The 13,136-nt window shown below is 45.4% G+C and overlaps 1 protein-coding gene across 1 annotated transcript in view; it reads left to right on the top strand.

Annotated features, from left to right (window-relative positions):
• The window catches only part of LOC311203346 (metalloprotease TIKI1-like), a gene marked incomplete at both ends in the record, with an annotated part of 83,026 nt that extends 76,006 nt beyond the window's left edge, over positions 1 to 7,020 (top strand). The window contains 2 exon segments of the mRNA XM_084278011.1: positions 3,104 to 3,355; positions 6,840 to 7,020. Coding sequence (XP_084134137.1) covers positions 3,104 to 3,355; positions 6,840 to 7,020 — 433 coding nt within the window.
• Between the last annotated feature and the right edge of the window lie 6,116 nt (positions 7,021 to 13,136).

The following is a 13,136-nucleotide window of genomic DNA, read 5'->3' as shown; positions in this document are numbered from 1 at the left end:
ATCCAGATAGTGACCTGGATAGTGGTGCTGCACACAGTTGAGTCAGCACCTGTGGACTATTTCTCAGTACAAAATTGAGAGAGGAAAAAACTGACATGTGGTAGAACTGCCACAGAGCATCCAAATAGCTCTTCTACTGTCAGATATGGTATGGGATATTAGCTGAGTGATCCTGAAACAAGAAGATGAGGAAGTCTGCAATTGTCTTCCTTCCCTGCAATGTGATATTGTGCAGTAGCAGCACAGTCTGCTGTTTCCTGTGCTCAGGCCAAACCCTATACCTTTCTGAGGTATCTTTTAGAGATACCTAGGAACCCAGAAAAACGTGGGATCATTGTGTGTATTTTCCTGTAGCAGCCAGACTGCTGGGTGCAGTCACACAACTTCACCTGCCAACAGGGCTGCCCGAGGTGTCCTGCCCATCTGCAGGGGAAAGGGGATAAATGCCCTTAGGAATCAGGGGGCAGGAGAGCTTCTCCTTTGTGGTGTCACAAAAGCAAGAAAGGCAAAAGAGGTGCTTCAACCACACAGCAGCACAAAAGACAGTTTATAAATAGCGCCACAAGCTCAATCAAGCTCCTAGTGTCTAATTTTGGGCTTTAACTGCTGTTCCTGATTTTACGATGCATATATATGTGTAAAATATTCATCACGTAATCACAGTTGTAATTAAGGTGCTTCCTGACTCCTCCCTTAGTTGCTTGTGCTGGGAGAGGGAACTGGCCTTGGGAAGGAAGGATGTGCTTTTGCATCTGTATGTCTTGGCATGTCATTGCTCAGTTGGTCCCTGGAAGAAATACCTGAAGGAAGCGTGCAAAGGAGGTTATGTGTTTGAGTGCCTGTTGTTAATGGTCTTCTAGGGCTGTAGGTATTAGAATAAATAGTTTGTCATGAAGGATGGAGGTCATCCTGGCTCTGCCTGTAGCAGTGCTGAATTCCAGTGTGGTATGGCCATCAGCTGGATAGGGGATGGTGCAGGCAGCAAGGCACTCTTTAATCTACAGCGGAAAGCTGGTGCCCACTATGTGCCTCTCACAATTAAGGAACAGACACAGTGAAGATAAATTGAGGAAAAGGGAAGCATAAACAGAGGTCACTGGAGAGAATTTGGGAGGGTTCTCTCTGTAAGCCAGAGCTAAGGGGTGGGTAATGTGGAGGAGAGTTGAAGAGTCATGATACTTCACTGGTGATAAAGTGAGAGTGTGACAATCATGATGATTTTGAAACAGATCTTTTGAAGGACCTATTCTGTGCCAGTCCCTGTCTCATGAAGTTCACCATATCATAACCCTGTAACTTTCCTTGCAGGAAGTAAAATCAGACTCTCTTTAATTTTCCATCCACTCTCTCCCTGTTGTTCCAGTCCACAACCTAATTTCTCCTTCTCCAGGATGCCCATTTTCTTCTTCTTCCAACGAAGAGTTGTGCCCACAGTCTTGAGCTATCATGAAAACTGCAGCCATGCTGAAACATGTCCCCTTCTGGACCTCCTCCTTTAGATGCCAATGCAAAGCAGACAGGAAACACACTATAGTTCTGGGAAGGTTTCAGTGAGAGAAGCCAGGTTTCTACACAGTGGTCTGGTGTCTTCTGATACCTTTCTGAATTTTAGCCCAAGCCAGTCTCCAGTTTTTCTTGTTACAGAAGACTGCTGCATCTCTATGCAGCAGCTATAAAGGTCTACCAGATCTTTGTGTTACACTCTGAGTATCCACAGAGTAGATTGAGTTTGTGAGTTTGTCCAAGATTCTCATGAACAAATAAAGAGGGGGAATCACATTATTCCAAACAAGTGTGGGCAAGCAGATCCGTGAGTGGATAGGAGACTGCGGGCTGCTGGCCTTGGAGTATAGAGTAGGAGATGTTGCTGGCTCTAAGCATAATGGAGCAGAGTTTGAGTAATCAGAGTGGAGCTATGAAGCTGAGTAAGCGTAGCCCTTAGGGCTTCCACTGAGCAATCCTTTGGGCTTCCAGGATTGCCTTGTGAGACAGTTTGTGCATGCACATTGTCTCACTGCAGTACTTCACTTGCTCTAGCTGATTCTAAATTTCAGATAACGCTACTAGCCTGAGATAGGATCTGTACAGCCAGAGAGCCGAAGGTCTGACTCCTACTCCTTTATTCCTTGCTATAAATGTGTGCAAACCTCACTTCTGTGTCGTGGGAGAGCTGCGATTTGCTTCCTCCCCTCCATGTAGACCTTCATAGTTGCCTGATACAACCCTTTAAAACCACCGTTCCGTGCTCCTTGGTGTGTTTATCTGAGTGGCAAGGCGGTGCTTTCTCTTTTGCGGATCATCAAGGAGACAGAAAATGCTCACCCTAGAAGTCAATGCCACAATAATGAGTTGAGCTCTGTTCTCTTTGTGTCAGACAGATCCCCTGACATGGTGTTTTATAAAGGCTGTGCAATCACTGCTCTGTACCATCTGGCTTCATGAAAGAGAAAATGAGACGACAGTGAACGTAGCACTGACAACAGCAAGTCTTCCAGTTGCTGCAGATTAGATGGGCCAAAGGATTGCTTAATTGTATATTGAGCCATTCCCTTCAAAGTTTGTAATTTGCAAGACACATTTCTGCAACCACAACCACTCTTTGTAGACTAGCTCATTACCTTCTCCACCAGTGTGAGTAGTTGATTTAGGACTGGCTCCTCTTTAGTTGGCCTGTCCCTGCCCCTTCCCCCAGATTAGTTGGCTCTGGGCAAGAACTGCTGAAAGAAATAATCTGGTCTATGTTCTGCAGTACATCAGACTAGAGGAGTGTGCTTTGACCCTCTCTGACCTGGAGGGTGATTGCTTTTTTGTCTCTTTCTAGATGTGCTAGGTTCTTCCCAAGAGTTATTCCCCTTTAAGCAAGACTGCCTTCTTTCCTCAGTTTCAAATTACCTCTTTTCCAAAGCTTTTTTTCATTAGAGGGAACTATTTTGGTCAGAATGTTGATTTAAGGAAGAGGGGACAGAAATAGAAGGCAGAGAAAGAAGCATCCAGACAGTATGTTAGGGAGAAACACCTGTTTTTATATGTGCCTTGATGGTATCTGCACCAGGATTCTGCCTCAAAGCCCTTTAAAATATTATGTGTTCCCTCCTTCTTCCAGCAGAAAACCCTCCAAAAGTTTGTTAGCCTTTTCATCATCATCACCAGCACACAGCCCCTACATCTCATCCCAGGAGCTCCCACTGCCATTGCACACCCAGGAGGAAGAAGAGGAGGAGGAAGTTCTGCTGCTCTCTGATAGCATCGATGTGGTGGAGAAGGTAGAGAGGAAGCACAAAAAGAAGAAGAAGAAACAGCAGAAGAAGCAAAGGCTGCGACAGTTTAATGATCTCTGGGTTCGCCTTGAAGAAAGGTAACTAATGGCTGGGGAGGGAGGAGGTTTGTCACACAAACTGGACTTCAACTTAGACTGATTAATTCAGTACACCAGACTTCTGCTGGGGCTAGATACATGTTGAGGACAGGATCTGACTTTCTCCCTCACTGTGATTATTGCTGAAACGTTTACTCTAGGTTGCTTCTAGTGCTTTTAGTGGCAAAATAACTTATTCCACATGGTGAGGCTTGTGGAGAAATAGGCATGATACAAGTGGAAGCCTTGTCTAGACCATCTTGCATTGGGACTTGGGAGATTGTGAGCATCTGTTAGTCCTCTGTACCACAGAAGACTGGGTCCAGTGATGGATGGTACAGATCAGAGCCTTGGACATTTATCCGAGACCCACTGCATTTGAAGGAGCTCCTATCTGGCATATGTGCTCCTTGTGTTCAGACAGCATTTATGCAGCACAACCAGTTTCTCTATCCAGTCTTAAAATGCATGTGAGCCCCATAGCATTACTGGAGATCTGGAAAGGGAGATGACAGCCTAGTGGATGATGGGGTTGATACAAAAAATGGAGTGTGTTATATGGCAGAGGTTCATAAATAAGCCCTAGTTTCCAACTGGAAGAGCTTACCGCCTACAAGAACATCAGCAGCCTGAAAAAAAAACAAAAGACAACTTCTCCCTCACTAGCTGTACTTTCGCCTGTAGCTCAATGTGCACCTTAATGCTGCTCTCCTGTCAGATTGCACACGGGCCTGAGTCTGCTCTCTTTTGTACTTTATTTGTAGTTTGAATCTCTGCCATACTCAGGTTGAATTTCATATTTCATGGTATTGTAACTAACCAGGCAGGTCAGGATGATGGAGAAAAGCCTGCAGTACTTGAAATGAAGCTTCCACAATTTTTTTCCCTTTCTCTGAAGATACTGAGTATATCAGGCTTTTCCTGTGCCTCCCCTGTAGCATTCCTGGGTCCCATCTGCACCACTGCTTTCAGTAATACAACGCTCAAGCTGGCTGCAAATGGGTCCAGCAGCTGTTGTTCTGCTCCAGGCATACAGCCACTGTCAGACCTTTTAGACAAGATTCCTTTTCCTCTTCTCTAGAGCAGTTTTGTGCCCTCTCTCTGCTCCTCCTTCCAAGTGTGAGTAGTTTGGAGAGGGAGACAAATGCATATGGAAGTTGTTATGCCCACTGATAGACCTACATGTGGTTGAAGACTCACCAGTAAAATCAATCCTTATATTGATTGCATTTGATACTGTCTTTTAATGCATCATTCACTTTCTAGTAACGTAGTTGGTGTCCACTGCTTGTGAATGGGGTTTTGGAATTTCTGTTGACGGTCTGTTCAGTAAAATACTAAGGAGTGACACGGAATCTTTATGACCTGGAGCTTCTACCCTGCCTGCACACTGACAAGTGCAGTTTTTCACATGCAGTTGATGCCAAGAAGCTCAGGGAAGTCAGTGGGCACCCTGGTGTGAGGTGTGCAGACACTTGCAGCGTTAGTGCCCTGAGGGGAGGAGGGAGGGAGCAGTGACTGAGCTGGAGGTACATGAGGCAGCTTACCAGGTTTTAAGCACAGCGAGGCAGTAGTGAGGTAAAAGCAAGGCTTACGGTGGCAGTTTGGGAAACTGCTGCATAAATGTGGGAGCAGCAGATGCCTCCTTTCCTTTTCTTTGGTAGTGTCTCCTTCCTCCCCCTACTAACTGACTGATCCCTTGTGCCAGAAGCCTACCCGGGTGCTGTTTAGGGCTGAGCCCTTAGCAGCAGAGAGCTTACACCTCAGGAGCAGTGTGGTGAGCCGACTGGGGGAGAGAAGCGGCGCTTCCCGCCGCCACCGGCGAGACGGCCGCGCCCTCGCTGCAGCGGGAAGGCCGCGAGTGTCGGGAGGGCAGCCGCCGTTCCCGCACAGCCCCCGCGCCCGCTCCGGGTTCGGCCCTTGCGAGGGGCAGCCCCGGCCCGCAGTGCGCCGCCGCCCCCGGGCGCCTGCGGCCTGGCCCGGGCTGACGGCGCCACCCGGTGGCGCGGCCGAGCCGCCAGCCCGCGGCGCCCACTGGCAGGCCGCTGGGCAGGCCGAGCCCCGGCTGTGCGCGCCCCCGGGGCGCCCGGCCGCAGGTAGCGCTGCCGGGGGTGCTACCCCGGGGCCGCTCGCAGCTCTCCTCCTGTCACCCCGGGAACGCGGGAGGCGCAGCTCAGGTGATGTAATACCGGCTGGTTGGTTGGGGGCTCGGCGGCGTGGCTGTGGTTTGTCCTCCGGTGTGCATCAGCTGTGTGGCTTTGCTGTGCTGCCGGCTGGCTTCTCTCCAGTCACGGTTCCAGCCTTCTGTGGGGGCCTTTGGGTACGGAAGGGTAAGTGTTTTTAACAAGAATACTGATTGCCTGCAGTTTCCCCAAAGTGTTTTTGCGTAACGCAGCTAGCTGGCCAAAATAAGGCGGGAGTGGCACGCAGCAGCTGGGGAGTGGGCGCAGGAGAAATGACTCTGCTTTTGTATTTGGTGGGTAGACTTGCTTTTAGTTTTGCCCAAATTTGTCTTCGGATTTTTGCTGCATAGCAGCATGAGGCCCTGTGATGTGTGTCAGCCTGGCAGCCGTGGGTTTAAACGTGGCTTTCAATCCATTGCCAAAGAGAACAACACCTACAACACCTGACTACCACAGTGTAGGAGCTACCCTAATTCGGGACAGGTGGTCATAGCAGTCTGGAGAATACAAATTTCTCCTTCATCAAGTGTTGCCATAATTGGAGTTCAAGCATTATGCAAGCTCAGTTCTTGCTCATCACCACCTTAGAGTCCTTGCTAGCACTGGGAGGTTCTGTGGGATGGTGATCTTTCCCCAGTGACTAGGATGTGTTCTGGAAGTGGCTCTTCCACTCCTTAAAGTGTGTCATTTACCATTTGTAATTCCTGACTTGTAGAAGGGAACATGCAGTATAGAAACAGGTTTGGTCCCCTCTTAAGATGCACATACAGAAGCATGGCTGGGGAAGATGGATCCATCTGAAGGCAGGTGGCTCACTCATGCTGTGCTGAGCAAGTGTTGCTGCAGTGACACTCTTCTGCAACCATGCTTGTTTGGGTTCTTTTGAAGACTTTCTGCAGAGCTGAAAGGCTGGCTAGAGGGCACTGGGAATATGGTCATCTTACCCAGCTGACTGACTGTATGGGAGCAGGGGGCAGGCTGGCTTGGTAGATTTGAGTACAGGCCAAGTATTTCAGTGCTGTCTTGACCCTCATTCTCTTCCCTGTTCTTCCAAGACCGCTTCACAGTTCAGCTGGACAGCGCCGTCATCCATGTGAGCTGGCGTGGCAACAGCTCCCACCGATGAGTGAGGGACCAGGCAGTGTGGAGACACGTGAGGTGCTGGTGGAACCAGCACAAGAGGCCATTCCCAGGAGCCCAGGAGACTCGCAGTGGGTCACAAAGGCCGATCATCTCCTGCTCTGTTGGCATCATGCAGTTCTGGGCTGGGTCTGGACTGATGTTCTCCTCTTGCCTTGCAGTGCTACAGATCCTCCTCCTCGGATCCGCATCATTAACGGCTACATCACAGTGGAACCTCAGCCCCGGGGCCACGGCCGGTCTCATCACGCTTGTGCGGACAGTGGCAGCACTCATCAGCTTTCCCATCCTCTCTTCCTCCTGCTATTGACTGTGACTTTGCATATGATAAGGCTGCATTGAAAGTCAGGGGAGACAAGCTGCAGGGCTCTTGCCTTCAAAAACAGAAAATAAACTTACTATGTGAAAAAAAAAAAACCCAACAGAAAAATAGAAGACTGAGAGGGACACCTGTTCTTTGGGGTGTTCTTAAACTGCCTCCTTTTCCTGAATCTGGATCATTAACACTATTAACTGGTTTGACCTACCCAATACAGGAGAAGATACTTTAATGAAAGTGTTATTTATCCTTCTCTTGCAGAAGAATGATTTCATGTTATCCCATAATGCTTTGGGGAGATTATAATGTCGCTATAACATAGCTGTTTAGCTGTATGAGCCCAACTAAATTACATTTTATTTTTACCTTCAGTGCCTTGCGGGAAGATTTACACACCACTAACTTGTTTATTAGAATATTTTGGTTGTATGAGCACAGCTGGGAAAGAAGTTGGTATTTTATGTCTCCACTGGTAATGCTTTTAATTCTTGCTTGTTAGGGCTCCAGATTACATATAAAGGATCATAACACCTTCTACAACAGAATAAAACAGTAAAGACTTGTGAACAGAATGTTTCTGCTATTTGTTTGATGCTGTTGTAAGATGGGTACACCTAAATCTTCAGTGGCCAGACAAGTCTTGCAAGCACAAACTAATGTAAGTTTAAGAAAAAAAGAAAATTGTCTTGGGACTTCCACAATAATACTGTTGGATGCTTCCAAAATACAGTTTTTTCCCCTCTTTCTAAATCATTACTATATTGATTTTATATATTTGTATTCACTTTTTTAGAGAAAGGTCTTTATTTTCTGTAAAGTTAGACTTCTTTCCAGGAAATCCTTGCAAGTTTCCTACTGATTGTCAGACTTTCTGAATCATCTGAATCCTTTGCTGTCTACTTAAAATGGACACCCATGTTCACTGGAGCCCACGTGCTGAGCCTGGTATCTTGGACACACACCTGCTCCAGTGAGACAACAAACCCAGGTTTCCCTTCACTTTGCTACTATTTTCATTGCCAATCTAAGTGCTTCTTTTTCTCATCCCAGTACATGCTGGGGGAAGAGGCGAAAATGGCTCCACCTTTCCTAACAGGCTTTTCCTCTCACAATCTTAAATTTCAGTTCCCCTTCAGAAGGACCAAACCTGAATAAAGCTTCAGTTGCTGAGGAAAACAGAGAAAGGAGAGGCTAAATGCTGCAGTTTGCAGCAGCACCTTGGGGAACAAAATATACCTGGGCTGGGGGAGAAGATGATGCCATCTCATTGGGTATTCCTTCTTACAGAGACTAAATGCTGCAGAACCTCAGGGTTCCAAATATGTTCTGGCTCCCTTAGTTTTACACAGCAGCCAGGCTTGTGTTACGCTCTCCCCTGTGTCTCTTGACAGTTCATCCTTCACTAGTGTAATCTGTCCTAGACCTGATGAGTCCGCAGCTATTTTCTTTGGCCGGAATAAGACCTGAGAGAATCAGATGAAATGGGGGATATCCTAGTTACAAAGATGCACTGTAGGACTAACAAACTGACCACATGCTTGTGTTTTTACCAGTACATCTGAGGAGGTCACCCAACACGTTAGTTGAGTGTGTTTTGGCACTTGCTAGCCTATGTATTAATACTGCCGCTCCTTCTGTCCTGCAGAAGTGCAGGATGAGGTGTGGCACAAGTCCAGAGGGCTCTGGAAGCACCTGTTTCTTTTCTGCATTGCAGGACAAAGTCTGTTGTGTAAGATAGCCCCAGGCTGACTTTTCCCTTTGTTCCCTCCTCCATGGTTGCTCCTGAGTTTTGCCTCTGAAGTGAGCTGAGAGTGAGACAGCCCATGAACATTTTCCTTAGTTTATCATGAAGGAAGAGTAATTATAAACCACTCAGGAATAACAGAGACCTGAACTAGCACTGTGGATAATTCAGTTCTAGTGGTGTAACTCATTTTGTAACCTGTTGCCAAGTGTCTGCCTGTGTCAGGGGAGTACAGATGTCTTTAAATAGTGATGGATTGTGTGCCTACAGAGGCTGCATCCTGGGAATCCGTTAGCAAATTACTAAGATTCTTTCAGGGTATTTTTGAGGATCTCATGGGCTTGGCTTGATACCTGTGAACTAAACTAGTGGTTCCTACCCTTCACTTTTTCTTCCAGACCAGTCATTGTTGACTGATCATAGGACACCAAAGTCTTGAAACTGTGATTAGCATGGAAATCAGAGTCTTAGTGCAGCCACACACGTTACTGAGCTATTTTCAGTGACCACAGGGAAGGGCTAGGTTTGGGTCCAGTTGTTTCTCCCTAGATTTGGAACACGAAAAGTTTCTCGGAATTGGAACAGCCTGAGAAGCCGTGCTAATGACCGTGGTCAGCTCAGGTACCAGCTTTCTGTGGGCCACAGAACATCAAGAAAGCAAGTATCTGGAAGACTTACTGTTCCCCTGTCTGTCCCTCCCAAGCATCTGAGGTGACTTTTGTTGCCTCACAGTTGGGATTCAGTCAGGCTTGTGACAAGAAGCAGACTTGGTTCAGAAGTCACTGTGAAGGTGCAGGTACTTCTTTCTTCAGCGTAGGGGCTGAAATCTCCTTTTCTCTCCTGAGCTAGGTGCCTCCACATGCACTAAGTGCTATAACAAAGAAGTCTTTGTTATATTCAAACATCCTAGTCTCCCTTTTCCGTTCTCTTTCCTTTGTACTTATTAATTATCCTGTGCACTTTGCTGTTCCTCTGCATGACATTGTTTTCATCAATCAGTGTTCACTGTGAACATACCTGCTTTGAGATGATTGGGACTCTTGCCATGGCTTCCTTGTGGTCAAGATTTCTTTTCCTCTGCTGGGAGGCTGATATTTGCAGTGTTATTTCTGGAAGTGAAAAACCCACCCACTTCAAAATGTACTGGTTTGATAATGTAGTTACACACACCCCCTAGATTGAATTGTAATGTTGGAGAATATAGGTTGTAACCATCACTGATGTTCAGCAATGTATTGTAAATTCTTGTGAATATGTGTTGCTAGACTAAGCTTGGCTAATGGACTACTGTGTTGTGAGATACATGCTTTTTAATTACTATAAAACTTCAACTGTATGTATGTAGCTAGGAGAAAAAGGCAGACAAACATCCTCCTTAGAAAACGGGTTTGCTCATAAATTCCTATTTCCTGAGATAGTCAGCACTTGCACTTTATTTCTATTTGCTGATTAAATGGACTAGGCATTAGACACCATTTATTTTGAACTTTGTTGACCTTCCAACAGCTACCTCCTGCAATTTCACAGCTTTTCCTTTCTGCTGCTGCTTGCTTTTAATGCAGTGAAGCTTTATTTCTTGGTTATGATACTTGGTTAGCAGCTGGGATTTCTTGCAAAGCACAGTAGGAGGAGGTATGACTTCACTCGATGTGCTTTCGTACACAGCAATGTGCTCATAAGTGACACAGCTTTTCTGTGAACTGTAAATGCCCCTTGGCAAGAGCAATCCAGTGTTACTCTACTTTCAAACCCTTTCAAATTACGCTGTGAAAAATAAAATTTCTGAAAGAAAAAAAAATATTCTTGTTCTGTAGATAGGGTCTGAAAATGTACACATCCCTCCTAAGCTGTAATTAAAACATAATGCGTAAATGGGGATACATAAACTGTGCAGGTCACCTCATTCTAACTTCTGACACACTTTAAGGACCTTGCATGGTTTTGTTACTTTAAAGGTGCAGTAGCCTAAAAGAACAGAGTGAAGCAAAAAACCTGAATGTTTCACATTTCTTTCTTTTCACTTTGAAGCTTTGGAAAGAGGGTGGGGTTTCTTTCTGATTTTAACTATTTATATTGGAAAATTATACTTATAAAACGGAGTAGAATGTAAAAATACAGAAGTTGCAGAGGTAAATAAATTGAAATTAAGAAATCTAAGCATTTTGTTGGTTTTCTTTTTGCCTCTGTGCTCCTTTTTGTACCCTCTGCAACAAGGCCTTGGAGGTAAATACAGTGCTTTTCATCTGGGGGGAAAAAGAGCAAGGCACTGAAAGAGCAGAGTCCTCTCTTCAAACATCAGGGTAGTCTTATGGCTGTTCCCTCCCAGGTAGACATGAAGCTGTAGTTACTCCATAAATAAGATAACAAGCGGATACAGTTCCGTGGGTAGTTATGACCTCTTTTGATCAGCTATTTTAAACACGGTGACACAGCACATATATAGAAATCTGACCAAAACCTGCAACTCTGCAGATAACCAACTCTGCAGATAATAACTTGGATAACCAAGGAATGTGCTTTAGAAGATTTATTTCTCCAGTGGCTTGCTGTCTGGAAAATCTGAACAAAACATGTTATTACCTTTTATCACAAAAAATAAGATCTAAGCCATGAAAATTAATAAAAGAAAAGGTGGTTTTACTACATCCATGGTGAACCTGATTAGCATTTTCTACCCTTCTACTCTGCTTCATCCAGATTGCTATCCTGTAACCACCTGAATGCACATGAGGTTTATTCAGGTCAGGTATGCTTTAATTTACCTTTTGAGACCACAGTCCCGTTACGGTGCCGGTTTGTCCTCATTGAGAAGACTGTATATATCAATAAAGATTGGAAATGGTTGCTATCATAATATGTTAATACTCTCACCTGCAAGCAGGCCACAGCTAGGATGGGTGGGTTAAACTGAATAAAGTTAGAAGGACAGGGTGTTGCTGGGTGTATCCTGTGCTGCAGGATAGTAACGGCCACCCAGCATTTATACTCTGAAAGATGCTTGGAAGATACTTTTGGTCTGGCAGAGAATCGAGGCTCTTGCCTTTGGTCCCCTGAATCTTTCTGAGGTGTGTGCCTTACATATGGGTACTTCCAGCAGTGTTTAGTGCTCTTCTCCAAGAGATAGGTTTTCCAGCACTCAGGCAACAACATGGTATTTCCTGTTGGGGTCCAGAGAGCTGGTCATCTGATAGTACAATTTGTATCTCAAGTCACTTAATCATTCACGTCACAGAACCAGGGAAAGTTTATTCTCTCCTACACTGCAAAAAGTGAATGCTTTGCATTTTAAAATGTCATTTGTATATGTGTTAGTGCCATTTGTCTGTTGATGCATAAATAATTGAATAGTCAGGATGACAAATACTTTGCTGTCACAGCTTTCTAATGCTTGTGACAAATGACTACAGATCTTTTGTGCATTATCTCTTTTATTTTGTTTATTTAACACCCTCCCTTCAAGTCACTAGAAGTCTATGTAGCTGAAGACAAGAAATCATTATTTGCCTTTGTTTCCTGACAAATGTTGCTATTGGTGTGTTGTCTCAGTTCTCCCTACTCCTCTCCACACCCCATGCTCTAGCTTTCTACTTGTGGACACCCAGTGTGGGAACCACCTTTGGGGTCCCCACAAAACAAGGAGCAGAGCTAATGCCTTAGTGCTATGGAGTAGCTCTGAGGTTAAAATACTGGGTAAGACCTGTTTACAGTTCTCTTTCTGCTGGAGGGCATTTGAAGCCACAGGTCCTCCAGGTGTAGACTAGCACCCACTGAGAAATTAACTGGGGGAAGATAGTTCCTCTCTGTTTAGGGTGCATGGAATATATAAATGTTTCTTAAGCAATGGGTGAGCATGAATAAAAAGTTTAAGAGCTCTGCCAGGGGTGACTGTGATCAGCTGCTAGAAAAGTGCCTTCCTGAAGCCATTTCTGTGCTGCGTATTTGATAGTCATTGGGCTCAACAAGTTTGAGATTATCAAATGGTGGCAAAGTATCTTGAAAGATGCACAGGACACTGATGGTTGGCCCTCTGGAAGATTCAGACCTTGCACACCCATAATACTTTACCATTCACATGATAAAATGTACACTGGGGATATCAACCCTGCCCAAGGATGGCTTTGCCTACTGTACGTCTTCTCAGTGCAGTACAGCAGGCCAGGCTGAGGCTGGTCGGAATAACCACTGGTGGAGCCAGAGTCCTTGAAGACTGAGAGCTGGTACTGCCTTTGTGGAGCTGTACCAGGTGGTATAGATGTACTCATATAAACAGCTCTGACCCTATGATTCATAAAGAAGTAGAGCTCTTAACCAAAATGCACTGAACACTACAGATAAACACTACAAGGCTAAACAAACCCTAGAGTGTGCATCTTACTTTCCCCTTCTAGAAAGCAA

Source organism: Gallinula chloropus (genome assembly GCF_964237585.1).
Source record: "Gallinula chloropus genome assembly, chromosome: Z".
NCBI classification, from domain to species: Eukaryota; Metazoa; Chordata; class Aves; order Gruiformes; family Rallidae; genus Gallinula; species Gallinula chloropus.
This window is presented reverse-complemented; position numbering and strand designations above follow the sequence as displayed.